This window comes from Hibiscus syriacus, unplaced genomic scaffold (genome assembly GCF_006381635.1).
Source record: "Hibiscus syriacus cultivar Baekdansim isolate YM2019G1 unplaced genomic scaffold, ASM638163v2 tig00112530_pilon, whole genome shotgun sequence".
Taxonomy (NCBI): Eukaryota; Viridiplantae; Streptophyta; class Magnoliopsida; order Malvales; family Malvaceae; genus Hibiscus; species Hibiscus syriacus.
In genome coordinates, this window is record NW_024063358.1 from 493,482 (window position 1) to 508,993 (window position 15,512).

General features: G+C 31.8%; 1 protein-coding gene, 1 long non-coding RNA gene and 1 pseudogene across 2 annotated transcripts; 1 reads left to right on the forward strand and 2 right to left on the reverse strand.

Moving 5' to 3' along the window:
• Window positions 1-171: 171 nt before the first annotated feature.
• Window positions 172-11,145, forward strand: LOC120181626. Its single transcript, XR_005521772.1, has 3 exons — window positions 172-181; window positions 6,805-6,819; window positions 11,017-11,145. It is a non-coding gene; the product is annotated as an uncharacterized LOC120181626 (long non-coding RNA).
• LOC120181624 (probable calcium-binding protein CML46) lies at window positions 6,211-6,890 on the reverse strand. The gene has a single exon (XM_039186715.1). It carries the CDS (start codon window positions 6,785-6,787, stop codon window positions 6,212-6,214), a length of 576 nt encoding a protein of 191 aa, XP_039042646.1. The 5' UTR covers window positions 6,788-6,890; the 3' UTR covers window position 6,211.
• Window positions 11,146-12,503: 1,358 nt separating the features above from the next.
• Window positions 12,504-15,472, reverse strand: LOC120181619 (annotated as a pseudogene).
• Window positions 15,473-15,512: the final 40 nt, after the last annotated feature.

Genomic DNA, 15,512 nt, shown 5'->3' on the forward strand with positions numbered 1-15,512 from the left:
AAGAAATTGTTATTTTTTTTCTAGAGGTCATGGGTTCAAAAATCAGTGGCTACAGCAGGATGATTGAACGTTCATTGTCAAATGATTAAAAAAAAATTAAAAACATATATTATTTTATAATCACCTTAACTTAATCAATATATATATATATATATATATATATGATAGTAAATTTTAAAGAGTACGTATCAAACTATAAAATTAAAATACGAATGTAATTTTCGAAATTTTTATAAAGTTTTTCATTGATTTAATTTGTTTGTCACATGATCATCGTAAATAGAGAGGGTAAGCAAAACCTTAAATATCCCCTAAAACACGAATGCAATGTTCGAGAGTTGCACCATCACTCGTCAATTAAACAAATCAAAACAAATTTTGATTAGTAGTAGTTTCCATGTGAAACGACGTCGCTTCCCGTTCGACAAAAACAGAAAAAATAACAACCTCCATTCTAACATTACCTGTCCAAGTTGTGTTCGTATCAAGCTGACAAATGCATCTAACGGAACAAGAAATTAAAAAACTAAAATCGAAATCGAAAAAACATCCCATCCGATTCGAATATATACATAATCACACGATATAAATATTATATAAACGATCTATATCGATGCCATATGTTCTATTTAAGATTTAAGATTTAAGATTATATATTTAAATATTTACTTTCAATCAATATGACACATGTCTAAGTTTTATAGGATCTATTTATACAATAATATCATGAACTCAACTATTAATAATATTTCTATTAAAAAATATTAATATATATATATATATAAATGATTAAAAAAATTGGTCTGTAGTCAATTATTAGGGTGGCATGAACCAAACAAATTGAATTTTAGTTAATAAGATTATCAAACAGTTGAAAATGTTGATTTTGTCAGAAACTTAGAGATTCGTCTAAAACATAAACTCTAATTGCTCACATTTAATTTAAACACATCTTTAAATTCATACTCAGAATCTGCATATTCGTATTACTCTAATTTGTCACCTGAATCGTGTTCAAAATATTATATGTTTATATAAATTTGTTAAATAATAATTTATATGCATATGAAAAGTTTTTCGTTAAAATAAGATATTCGACTTAACACAAGAATATATTAAATATTCATCTTTTTCTCGATTATAGAAAATTATTTTAAAATTATTTTTATACTCTGTGTGTGTTTTTTAATTAATCATTGGTATTTGATGTATTAACCGATTAATTTAGATTAGATAATGCAGAGGCAGTGGTGGATTTAGAAATTAAAAAATGAGGGTCCAAAATTTTAATACCCTATTCTAAAAAAATTTGGGTTTGCAAATTTTCTTATTTTTTTCTATTCCTATTAACAAATTAAACTACATTTAACATTTTTCTCAAAATAATGAGTGTGTAATGGCTCCCTAGGGAGCCATGTACATTCGCCCCTATGCAGAGGCGAAGACGACCCTTCCGACTTAGTTTATTCCATGCGTAAACGCCAGAATTTAAACCTCTGACCTTGCTTATGTCTCATCTTACTAGACCAATTGGTTATCGGTTTATATTGTGTTTTAAAGGGTTTTTTTATCATTAAAATAAGGATTAAGTTGATTCCTTGCCTAACTGCTCTAAAGCGAGGGCCGTCCTTTGGTGATTGTTATCAACACCGAAAAGACTGTAATACCCTTGTGTGATTTTCATAAACATGAAACTGAGAAGGACATTCTAGGAAGTTAAAACATAGTTTTATGTTATAATAACGAAAAATAATCCATTTTGCTGATAAAGACGAACTTATTTCCTTGCCGGAAAAAGTTTTTAAATCATTTGAAAGTGGATCACTGTGCGCGTGGAGGAGTTAGCTAATTCGAGGAGTTTCATCCATCTTGGGAACTTTCTGGATCTAACGGGTAATATTTTATTTGAAGTCAAGGTTTGACTGGTATCCGCCACAGAAGATCCGATAAAAGATAAGCGTGAAAAGTACAGTTGGATAGATCTAAACATCGTCAAGACTGCTGTGTTTTGACACCTATTAAGTAAACAGCACATAATTGGTGTATATATTAGAGGGTAAAATACATCAATAGTCACTAATTTTTGAGTAAATTTTTGTTTTTCCTATTGAAGTTTCAAAAGTAACAAACCAGTCACAAGTATTATCGGTTTGTAACAAAATTGTTATTCTACCGTCATCCCTATTAAATTGATGATGTGATAACTTTAACACAAAGGTTAATGTTTCATTTTACCCCTAAACTACTGCTAAAATATCAAAGAGGTCCTTGAACAATGTATTTATAACTAATTTACCCCAAAAGCTTTCTAATTTTTAATTTTTCCCCAAATACCCCACCACCTCCATTATATTCCAACCACACTCCTTACAAAAACAAAAAACACAAACAATTATGAACAATATCCTTGGTATTTGATTCAACCACATTTAAACAAAACATTTATATTTAGACAATAAGTTGTCTTCTCTTTTGTTGAAAAAAGAGAGAGTGAAACATCATGTTATTTTTTTATGTTTCATTATATATTTTATGTAACACCCTAGACTAATACGACACACAATTGATCGATTAGGATGCTACACTAAACCACCGAAGTGGCTAACCAAACTTTTTCTCATTTATTTTACAAAAAATATAATTAAATTGTACACTAGGGAGCTCACAAAATAAATATTTACATTCATAAATAATAATATAGATCGACTTAAAAATACATTTACGACTCAACTTTACAATAGGGTTCATAAATATACATGGCCTTCAAAACGTTGAGACGTACTCTGATCTGGACCTAGGCCACTCTAAAGCTCCTTGGTTGCTCCACCTGATATGTATAAGGAAACAAATTTCAAACGCTGAACTAACTAGCTCTGTGCCACACTAACAACTAGATCATACTAAAAGTGTATCACTGAAAGACTCAAGCTATCAAGTCTATTGTTTTACTTTAGTGAATATACATTTATACTTACTCTTTACTCTATGGTAGACATCATGGTGCGGTAAGGGTTCCATATCTCGGAGCTCACACACCCTTCTAGTCTACCGAGGATGATGCCCCTGGAATTCTCTATATCGGACACCATACCCTCGACTAACCTACCCCTTGTGAGTGTCAGGCCTTGGCCTTAGTTAGTCAGCTTAAAGTGTCTTGCGCACTCCTTAAAGATATATACAAACCGAATCTATACTTTCAACACTGCTAACTTTTCTAAAAGAACTCGGGTGTCCTGATCGTTTCCCGAGTATACAACCAAAGCTAGTCTTATTTCATTTATCTCGTTTTTATGTTTGAATTAAACATTATTATTGTTCTCACTTGTATATTATTTGAGAGTAATTAAAGCTTTTGGGAAACTTCACTTACTTTTATAACTCCCCTTGACTTTAAAGCCTCAACTCTTAACCTTGGTATCGATAATAACCTTACAGTATCGATACCCTCTCCTCAGTATCAATACCCAACATAAGGTATCAATATACTAGTTGAAATGCCTTGAAAGAAAAAGGAATTATCGACACTCATATGAGAGTATAGATACTAGGACCTTGAGTATTGATACTCGCTAAAGTACCGATACCAAAATAGCCTATTAGAATCCCGGTCTTGATACCAAGCCCTTCTGTCTTGATACCGAACCCTCGATATCGATACTCCTATAATGGTATCCATATTGTTCTTCAAAAACTTTCAATTTCATGCTTTCCTTATGAATAATATCGATATTGTTTCAAGTATCGATACCAACCCTAAAAAATACCCTATTTAGGCACGAATTTACCACCCAAACTCCCTAATTTCCCATAAAAATCTACTAACATGCTTCAATCTTAACTTTATAGCTGAAACTCATTTCTAATGATCCACAACCGTTATATGTGAGTAATTGGGGGTAATTAGGGTATAGATGTGACTATATAGCAGGTTTGGAAGTGAGTGAGGGGGGTTTTGGTTGTCCATTAGGGTATAAGAGGGAAGGTGAGTAACTGGGAGTTGTTACGGTATAGATGTGACTTTGTATAGGGATTGATCAAACCAAGAAAATTTTAGGCTTTAAGATCTGTCTTTTTCATCAACAGTCTCACTGGTTTTTCTGGCTTCTTGTTATCGAATGTCATATAAGAGTGCTCAATTTTTGCTGTCTCCTAATTAAATTCATTATCGATATACTTGTTACTTGGGGTTGATAGCTTAATATAAGATTAAGGAAAACCTAAAATGTTAATTTTTTAACATTTTTGGTTCAACCGAAAATATTATAAAAAAAATAACATTTTTAGTTATAACCTAAAATATTACGAATAAGGTTTATACTTAAAAGAAGAAGAAATCAATATTTTAGGTTGCGCTCAACCTAAAATGTTATGTTTGTTTATAACATTTTAGGTAATGCATTTTCTTATCCTTATATTAAACTGTTGTACCGTAGAATTTCCCTACTTTGGGTAATAAGAGTTTGATATAGGGCTGTAAATGAGACGAGACATATCGCGAGTTATTCAAGATCGATTCGGTCAAAGTTCGATAAATACTCAATTCGAATGATCTTGACTCAAGCTCGGGATCAAATCGAGTTCTTACCGAGCCGAAACGAGATACTTGATACTCAACTCGAAAAGCTCGTGAGCAGCTCAAAGATATAATATATTAAGATTTTAATTTTTTAAAAATAAATTATTAATAATACTAACATTTATGTTTTTATTTTTTAAAAATACAATATAAGGTTTTCATATACTTAAGGTTCAAGTTTACATTTGAGTTTGAGGCTTTAATCGAGTTAAGTTTAATTTTTTTTTCTTTTGAGCCTTTTCGAGCTTTTATTAGCTTCAGTTCATTATTTCGAGTTGAGTTTGAAAATTTTAGACTCTCGAATTTTTGAATCTAGTCGAGCTCCATTTCAAAGTTTTTGAGTCGAGTCGAGCTCAACAATACTCGAGCTCAACTCAGCTCGTTTACAACCCTAGTTTGATATTTGTTAGGTTAGTGTAAATTATAGGAATAGTCTATTATATTTATATATTTTTGCTTATTAAACTGTTTATCTTTATTTTTTTTTGTAATTTTAATTATCTTAAATCATGTGTTTTAGACTCACTAGGAACACTCTTTTTCCTTCCCTTCTAGGTAGGATTAGGATTATATTTAGAATTTGTCAAATAAAATTTTAAAAACTTAAGTTTTAATTATCCACATTATTGTTTTATTAAATTTTGATCATTGCAACGTTGAATGACATTAGTTTGATGAACATATTTAAAGTTTCAGTGACCAAAATTTAATAAAATATTAACATAAATGATTAAAGGTTTAATACAAAAATAAGTTCCTAAACTATATCTAAAATTGACTTTTGATGCCTAATGTTTTCTTCGCTACAATTTTAGATACCTACCATTAAGAAAAATAATTAAGTGACACGTGCAACGTTTATATTTTTAAAAAATAAAATATTATTTAAAAATATATATTTTTTAAAATATGAGTGTGATACATTATACTTAACGAATTTTTTTATTTAACGGTAAACAATTAAAAGTGTAACAGAGAAAACATTATGCACTTATTTTTTATGAAGAATTCTTTTGACTCCAAAAATAAAATTTGAATATAGTTTAGTCACTTATTTTTATATTAAGCCATTATCAAAACTTAATTTTTCTAAGCTTGGTGAGTAGAACTGTAGAAGTTTAAAAAATAAATTATCATTCTTGTAGTTTACCCAATTAGTTAAGATTTTGAGTTTTGTAAGTAGAGTAAATAACTTTGAAGATCTTTATTTTATCATGAAGGATTTAAGGTTTGGGATGGACGAGATTTCCCATTACTAGTAATCAATCAAACCTCCATAGGATCTAGCATACTGCCTTTAAACTCCTTGATAAATCTGTGTAAAATGTAACCAAATTTCAATTGCCCAGAAAGTGTTTGAGAGAATGCCCCAAAGAAAATTTGTTTTATGGTGTTCCATCGTGGCAGGGTATTTGCAAACTGGGTTTTCATTGGAAATGTTAAACTTGTTAAAATAATAATTTTGGTGGATAGTTTGAGGCCTAACGAGTATGCTTTCTCAATGGGAAGGCTTTAGAGGGTATACAGTGCCATGGTTATGTGATCAATTCAGGGTTGCTTTTGCATTAATGCATTAAGAATATGCATTGATAAATATGTATTCAAAGTCTTCTGTACGAGTGTTATTAGACTGATTCAGAAAAAAGTAATCTCCATTAATTTTACAAATTCCTGAAAATCTATTCTGCCATCTCTATTTACATCAAACTTATTGATCATTTTGTTGCAATTCTCAATCTTTAAACCTTCCTTCAAACCCAAAACACACACAACTCTCTGCAACTCATGTGCATCAATAAACCCATCTCTATTCACATCAAACACATCAAAAGCTCCCTTCAACTCTTCCAAGCTCGGCTCTTCTTCTTCAAACAGCCTGGGAAGCTCATCAGAACCAAATGATCTGTTTAGCTCCTCACTTTCTTTGCTGCAAAAAATCCCCAGGTTCCCCATCACCTTCTCCACATCTTCTCTGCAAACTACAACACAATCTTCCTTGTTTTCAAAAGAAGCTTCTTCGGTTGAAGAATCAAAATTCTGGGGTTTCTCCAAATTTGACGAGGCCTTTGAGCTGCCATGTTTGGATTGTGGGAAAGACAAATAACTTGAGAAGGAACTTTTAAAGGTGTTATAACATGTCAAGCTAAGAAACAAGTAGATCATACTGATATCAATGAATGGAAATAGGGCATAGTCTGATGATGTCTCCATTTTGTAAGACCCGAAAGAAAGGAAAAGTAGAAGTATTTGATTTTCTGAATTGTGAAAGAAAGTGTTGAAGAAATTTTGATGGAATGTTGAGGTTTGGGATTGGGGTATTTAAAGGAAGCAGAGGCCTTGGTCAAGTTTTTCTAAGGGGAAGTTGCCTAGGATCCAACCAAGAGACCACCTAGGAAACATGGTGGCCTTGGCTGCCTTTCTCTTGTTTACATGGAACGTGTCTGGTTTGTTGCTTGGAACTTGCCGCTATACTACTTTGTAGGAAATGGCCTTTGTCAAATAGCTATTTTGTTTTGTCTTTTTTATTCTTGGGTAAACTACATGCATAGTATTTAAACTATCACTTTTGCTCTTTTTTGACATCTAAACTTTCATTTGTTTCTAACTCATGTATAACACTTATTTTTTTATTTCATTTTAGTATCCCAACATTAAAAACTTAACCGGAATATTGTACGAGATATTTTTATGGGTAAATTACATCATTCGTCACTCAACTATCTTCTCACTCATATTTTGGTCATTAATTTTTTTAATTTAATCACTTAACTTTCAAATTACTTCTATTTTAATCACTCTAATTTATTTTATTATTAATAAAAAAAAATTTTACTAATATTTTATATGATGTGGTATCCTTTTAATTATTATTTTATTAATGTATGAATAAAATAAAAAAGGGAAGGGACGAGTTCGAGAGGTCAAAAAGAGTGAGTTGTGAGCGTGGGGTGAGTGATTTGTGATTTAGGATTTGTGGTATAATTTTTGGGTTTAAGTATAATTTTAAATTTAATTTTTTATTTAAATTATATATTAAAAATAATAAAAATTACACATCACAAAAATATTAATTAAATCAATTAGAGCGATTAAAATATGAGTAATTTAAAAGTTAAGTAGTTTAATTGAATCTTTTTAAACTTTAACAGTCAAAATAAGATTGAGAATATATAGTGATAAATGATTCGTCACTCAACTATCTTCTCACTCATATTTTGGTCATTAATTTTTTTAATTTAATCACTTAACTTTCAAATCACTTCTATTTTAATCACTCTAATTTATTTTATTATTAATAAAAAATTATTTTACTAATATTTTATATGATGTGGTATCCTTTTAATTATTATTTTATTAATATATGAATAAAATAAAAAAGGGAAGGGACGAGTTCGAGAGGTCAAAAAGAGTGAGTTGTGAGCGTGGGGTGAGTGATTTGTGATTTAGGATTTGTGGTATAATTTTTGGGTTTAAGTATAATTTTAAATTTAATTTTTTATTTAAATTATATATTAAAAATAATAAAAATTACACATCACAAAAATATTAATTAAATCAATTAGAACGATTAAAATATGAGTAATTTAAAAGTTAAGTAGTTTAATTGAATCTTTTTAAACTTTAACAGTCAAAATAAGATTGAGAATATATAGTGATAAATGATGTAATTTATCCACAAAAATGCCACGTACAATAATTCCATTAATTTTTAAGTGACGTTACTAAAATGAAATAAAAAATAAACATTAGCTATGATTTTTTACAAATGAAAGCTTAGGTACTGAAACAAAATAAAGGTTATAATTTATATACTAAACATGTAGTTTACCCTTTTTTTTCTTTTGTTGAGCATGAAGGTTTCTTGGAAGTGAATACTGACGTGTAATAGGCGCCAGTTACATTCGCGTTTTCCACCACCCCATTGACTATGACTGGGATTTATTTTATTTTACGACTTTAGACAGCATACTAGGTCATAAAAATAGTGACAATTATTATCTATTACTTATTTTATATTTTAATTATCAAATTATTTTTTTTTATAAAATCGTCACTAATATTTTTTTTAATCATTGGTCATCTTCAAAATGTTATTAGAGAAAATTAAACTTACGATCCTAGTAAAAGAGATTCAATGTTTATTAAATAATATAATTGTTATAATTTCAATCAAATTAATTTTTTAACTTGAATTTTGATTAAAACTGAATATCAAACTACGTAGCATTTTCATTTCATTTATATATAAAATTAATTAAATAATTATTTGTTTATTTTATAATTTTTTAAATTAATAACTTGTACCTGATCTATTGGTCAACTAATTCAGATCGGACAGTACAAAGGCTTGGGCGACCCTCCTAACCTAGTTTACTCAATTTGTAAATATTAGGTTTAAACTCATGACCTTACTTAAGGGATTTAGTGTCTCATCCGGATAAATCAACTGGTTATTGGTATAAAATTAATATTAAAAAATTTAAAAAATTAAATTTATAACCTTTTAATATTAAATATAAAATATTTACTTAAATAAATTACAAAATGTAGCGAAAATACCACGTGGTTTTGTTTGGGTGAGGCTCAGCAAGGCCGCTTGACCTTGAAAATTTATGAACACTGATCTTTGAGCCAGATTTGGACTTCAACCTTCAAACACAAGTTACGGTTGACTCGTTAATATTGTAGTAATAACTAAATTATACCATTAATCATTAAATTTCGGTAATTAAAAAGATTACAATTATTTTTAGAAATTACGGATTTGAATATCAATAACTATAACAATATGATTGAGTGCTCATTATTAAACGGTTAAGAGTATTTAAAACATATATTATTTTATAATTATTTTAATTTAATAAAAATACCGTGATAAAAAATATTTTAAATATTAAAATAAAATGATCTTGGATAAACATAAACCCGATATAGAAGCGGCCTAATCCGAAGATAAACTCTCTCTTGTCGATAGTTCTTCGACAAAGACATTTATTGAACTGCTGAAAATTCAAACAAACCAGAAATGAAAATTGCAGCTATATTTCTTTTTCGCTTGACCCAAACACATGCATACATAAAAGGATAAATCACAGAAATAATCACTTTTGTTTGAGTTGTATAATTTTTTTTCACTGAATTAAAAAACATATAATTTGGTCACTTTCGTTTTGTTTTGAATAAGCTTAAGCTTAACGATCGTTAAATCTTTAACGATTTACTAGCGTGACACGATAAATGTATGAAATTAAAATTACACCATTTCCACTTAGATAATATGTTGATTAAGTTATGGTCACTTTCCTTTAAAAAACTTAAGTTTTGGTCACTTACGTTATCATTTTATTAAGTTTTGTTAGTTTAACAACGTTACCTGTTAGTAAAATGGTTTAATATTTATTTTAACCCCTAAACATTAAACAAAATACCGATCATGAGTCTTTTTTGTAAATTTAAATTAGTTTAGGGACAACATTTCAATTTGTCCACTTAAAAAAAAATCTCCCCAACCCCCAATATTACTCATATTCTCCTAGCTTATTCTTCAAACATCTCTACTCCATTACAATAGCCTTATTGTTTCTAATTATCAGTAGTAATTATTTGAAGTCAAATTAGATAGGTTTTCAGTTGTAAGAAAAGGTATAAAAAGAAGTAATGAATATCATAAAAATTGTAGAGAATTCACCATTAAAACTCTAGAAAGATTGACCACCACCGCGAAGCCACTGCTTCGAGTTTTGAAAATTATAGCTTCTTTAATGGTGGCGTTATTGACGACACAGTACCATGTTTTTATCTCTGATGCGTTGTTGACCGACGAAATCCACGTGATACGAAATATCGTCAATAATGTTTCGTCGCATCCGAACGTGATCAACTCAGTTGTAAATTGAAATGTTGTATCTAAACTAATTTAGGTTTATAAAAAGACTCATAATCATTATTTTGTCTAAAATGTGTGTGTTAAAATAAAAAATTAAACCATTTTACTAACGGACTACGTTATCAAATTAAGAGCATTCAACATCCAAATGACAAAAACTTAATAAAACGATAACGTAAGTGAATTAATCTTAACAAAACATTATGTTTTTTAAAGGAAAGTAACAAAAACTTAATCTATATATTATCTACGTGAAAATGATATAATTTTAATTTTATATATTTATAGTGTTATATCAATAAGTCGTTAAAGGCTTAATGTTTGTTAACTTTTAATGACCGTATTCGAATTAAAAGGACAGAAAAGTGATCAAATCTTACTTTTTTTTATTCAGTAATAAAAAATTTACAAAACTCAATCGAAATTAACCATTTATGTAGTTTACCCTAATAAAAATTTACTTACTGTGACAAAAGACGCGCTGTCATTTTATTGACTATTTTTATGTAAATACGAAATGGAAGATCAATGGAAACAGCAGCATCTCTGAAAGTCAACTAGGGTTGTGGAGGAGGGCAAAATATGTAACCAGTTCTGGGGTTAGTATTTGGCCCTGGTTCTTTATAATCCCTCAGTTCAATCATCTCCCTCCATCTATCTGCAAATTCCTGTTAGCCAAACATAAAATTTATACAATGAAAACCAGAATTACAGACAAATACTAGAAAAAAACCCAAGAAAATAGATAAGAATCGACCTCTGATTGAGCAGTGGATTCTTCAAGCTCAACATTCTCCATCAATAATCTGCCGAATCCTGAGAATTGACAACCGAAAAGGGATGTATATGAGTAGAAAAAAATGAAAAATGGTGGGAAAAAACATCAAATAAAACAAAGTAATAACTTGAGAGGAGGAGAGAATCAAAAGCATTGAAAGAAGAAAGAGTTTGAGGAACCAAAAACGACCCATTGTTTGTTTCAGAAACCAGGGAAATGGGTAGCTCTCAGATTTTATGAAGATATTGTTGAGTCCTTCTACGAAGATGCGTCCTTCTACGAAGATGCTAAGCTTCGGTTTTCAGGCTTTTCAGCTTCTTCAGATCCGATGAAATTAATGATTTCTAACAAGGCATATATATTTAGTTTCATATTAATAGTTAAAGGATAATAAACCATATAATATCAGTTAATCATGTGGATAATTAACAATTTAATTCAATTCAGGATAATTTATAGTGCTTAGTGGCTGTTTGTTTGGCTCTGAATGGAATCGTTCAGCGCTGAATACTGAACCGTTCAACATTCAGCGTGTTTGTTTCTCACCTCTGAATGATTTAATGTTGACTGATTCAATAAAACAGTGCTGAATGATTCAGCATCAAAGTACATTCTGAATGATTCAGAGCCATTATCTATCAAACAACATGTCACATTCAGAGCTAATTCATACAGAACCTCTGAATCATTCAACATTTGAATCATTCGACGCTTAATCATTCTGAAGTAAACAAACAATCCCTTAGTCTGAAATAATTATTGTTATATATGGCAGTGCACGTGTGTTTAGTTTCCACACGTGAAAACCCCATAAGTGCCTTCCATGTGAAGTGAAATGGAACTAGAACTAGAAGTACCACTTTATGATCAAGGAAAACAAAAGAAGAGAAAAGAAAGAACTTTATGATGAAGTTTCTTCCTTTTTGGTGCTACTTGCTTGGATTCTACGGTTAGGGAAAAGGAAAGATCTTTCGGACCTTTTCTGATTAGAATTCGTCTGTGTCTCCCAAGTTGCATATATTTATATTCCACAAATGATATGATTCTTGAAATACATGAACACACACAGCTTTCTATATCAGTTCATGAGAATCAAATAATCTGCTTTCTAGATCTTTAAGAAAGTACAGATTTAAGAAAGAAACTTGAGTTCCCAAATTTATTTAAATACAAGCGGGATTTGGGATTTATGGTACAGAGACTTACTTGGTCCTACCTCTCACCATTTCATATATGCTATGTACACAACTCTGCAAACCATCTAACTGAAAAACCTGCTCATACCATTTATGTAAATATGAGGAATTACAAAAACAAAATTAAACCCAAAAAGGAAAATCAGTTTCTACTTGAGCTAAACACCCTGCCTTCAAACCATACGATATGACTCTTCCTTTGTTCTCCTCGTCCTACTTTGAGAGTTGGTTATGTAGGAGGGGGTTGGTGAATGAATATGACCAAGTGGCTAACGAAGTAGGACACGATTCGTATAGTAGTTAACACCACCAAGTTGTAAGCAGGTACCGTAAGCAATTAAAAGTCGTAATTTACACGATTATGAGCTCTCGTGGAAGTTTATTGACCTCAACAATGCTGCTGGGTTTGCCTGCAAGACCGGAGAGGTTTCAGGAATGTGGTTCCTTTCATCACCCTTTGATTGAAATGCTTTGAAGAGTCCTCCGACACCTATTGAATCAGATTTGTCATTCTTAATGCCAAGTGTTGCCCATAGAGAACTCTTTCCTGCTTCTCCCGGGTCATCGATCCTCAATGTTTTCGGAATCCAAAGGCTTCTCTCAGCAGCATTATTTTCCTTTACTGGCTCCTCTTCTCCAGAGTTGCTTGGCTTGCTCATGTTCTCGTCTCGTGAATGTTTGCCCAAGGTAGGAGAATCAGGACCCGAACTTGGGGCTGATTGCTTTGGAGTGGAAGGCTGAGGCTGCCAAGGAGCGTTCCAAGTGCCTAGTGCGTTACAACCCCAGTAAGCAGCTGCAGGATAGAAAGGCATTGGAAAGCAGCCCGGAGGGCAGAAAGCAGGTGGAGGTACAGGAGAGCCCCATTGAGCTCCATTCCATGGGTAAGGCCAAATAGCCCCTGGATAGCATGGCATCTGAGGTGGAAAACCCTGACAATTCTGCATCGTTTGATCTTGAGACCCAGCTTTACCTGCCTCATCCTTTGAAGTCGAGCCAGATGATCCATTTTAACACTCAACCCCGTTTTCTCTACCTCTAAAAGGAACATGAATTTTCAACCCCCCAGGCTTATGAAATCCATTCCGTGTGGTGTTATGCATTGTTTTATCTGCAAGGTTCAAAACAGAAACCATTGATTCACAAAGGGGTGTGTCCGAGCCAAAGGTCAGAACTGTACCATTAGCTTTTAGAGCCGGATGGTGGACTCCATTAGGAATCTCGGTATGAGCATTCTGAAGAGCTTCAGAGACAACTATGTGACGGTAGTGAGACACTGAATTCTTGTTCTTGCGACGTCCAGCTCCCACAGGCACATTTCTCATAATCCCACCAGCTGTCCAGTATCTTTGGCAGTTCTTGCAAAAGTGTCGGGGTTGATTGACATTGTAATTGTTGTAGTAACAAAACTTGGTATCCATGCTGTTGCAGCGTGGGCAAGGAAGAATTTTAGTAGGTTTCTTCAATGTTTTTTCTTGCGGATTACTTGTTTCACTTTGATCTTTTTCTGTTTTTGACGTTTTTGAACCCGTGTTCTCCTTTTCGACAGAAGCCGTTTTAGAGTTGTCAGTTGCTCCGGAGATTGCCTCCAAATTTGTAGACTCTCCAGAAGTAACTGGAGGAGCACTTTCATCCTCTTGAGATCCGTCCTCCTTTCTATCTCCATCTTCATGCTCAATGCCTGTTGTTTTGTCTCCCACGGCGTCCTGAATAATTCGGAGGAAGTAAAATCAGAACAAAAACCAAAAGTAGTTGAAAGAGCATGATCATCATACATAACTAACTGCATTTTCTTTCCATTTGCTACATAGAGAATCAGTTTCACGCCAATAGCAACCACCATTCCAACAGCTATAAATTAAATTCGGCTATATAACTCGCACGAATAATATACAAAAAAACAGAAAAATCAATAGGGTAAGAGGAAGATCGAGCTTTTACTTGATCAGAAAGACAGCGTAAAATAAATTTGTGCTTGGCATGGTAAGGAACGCTGAAAGTACTGAAACGAAAGCAAAACATAACAAGGAACAGGCTTTGAATTTTGTTTTGGCTTTTATTGTGATGATCCTAATCATAGCTTATCATCTTCATGGAAATCAGTGGAAAGAAATCCATATAACAAACATCTCTCACAATTCACAAGCTATAGAAGCATTCAACCAGATGAAATGGAGCTAAACTACCAATTTCAAAGAAGCTAGCCAGAAAATTTTCCAGGAAAAATGGAGAGTGGTGACACCCTGAAATAGCAAAATATGAAGAAGAAGAAAACTATAATCCAGCAGCCAGGGAGCAAGCTGCCATATAAACACAGCCAACTAAACTAACCGAAAATCAATTAACCAATACTTTGTCACGAATAATTGGATTATGCTTGAGAGAATATATCGAGAAAGCCAATCCTAACTGCGAAAAACCTCAGCTTTACTTAAACCAAGATCCAAATTTTAACCAGTCCCCTAACAAATGGAATATAATTAACATTCAAAAGACAACGATTTTTATAGCCAAAACAAATCATCAAAGACCAACTTTTTTTTTTCATTTCCATATTTTGAACAAAGGGTATTCACCAAAATCCCCAAAACAAGAATTTAAAAAGAAAATCCCTGACCTTTTCAGCTCCTTCTTCTCTCTCTTCCTCTTTGTTTTCCTCTGGTGAAGAATTTGTCGAGCAACAATGACCTTGATCTTCATCAACATTATCATCGTTGGTGATATCATCACCCCAAGTAACACAAAAGTCACCCTCTGATACTTTCGGAGATTTCTCAGGCAAAGCGATCATTTTCCCAAACAATTTGATCGCCGGATCTTTTGGTTCCGACATTTTCTGTGTTTTCCCCCTGTTTTTTTCTTTTCTTTCTTTTCTTTTTCTTTTCCTGTGACTTTTTTTCTCTTCCCTAAATCCTTAGCCAACACAAAACTAAAAACTGAAACTTTCTAGAGAGAGAAAGTTTTGTAGCAAAATCTGACTGCTATCATACAAAACTTTTATCGTCACCAAGACATTAAAATAAAAACAAAAACTTTGGTTATAAAATAATATACATATACATATACACATACATATAC

Bases quoted from the DNA above. Each gene is read 5' to 3' on its own strand.
- LOC120181624 (XM_039186715.1), bottom strand. From the start codon at position 6,787: ATGGAGACATCATCAGACTATGCCCTATTTCCATTCATTGATATCAGT.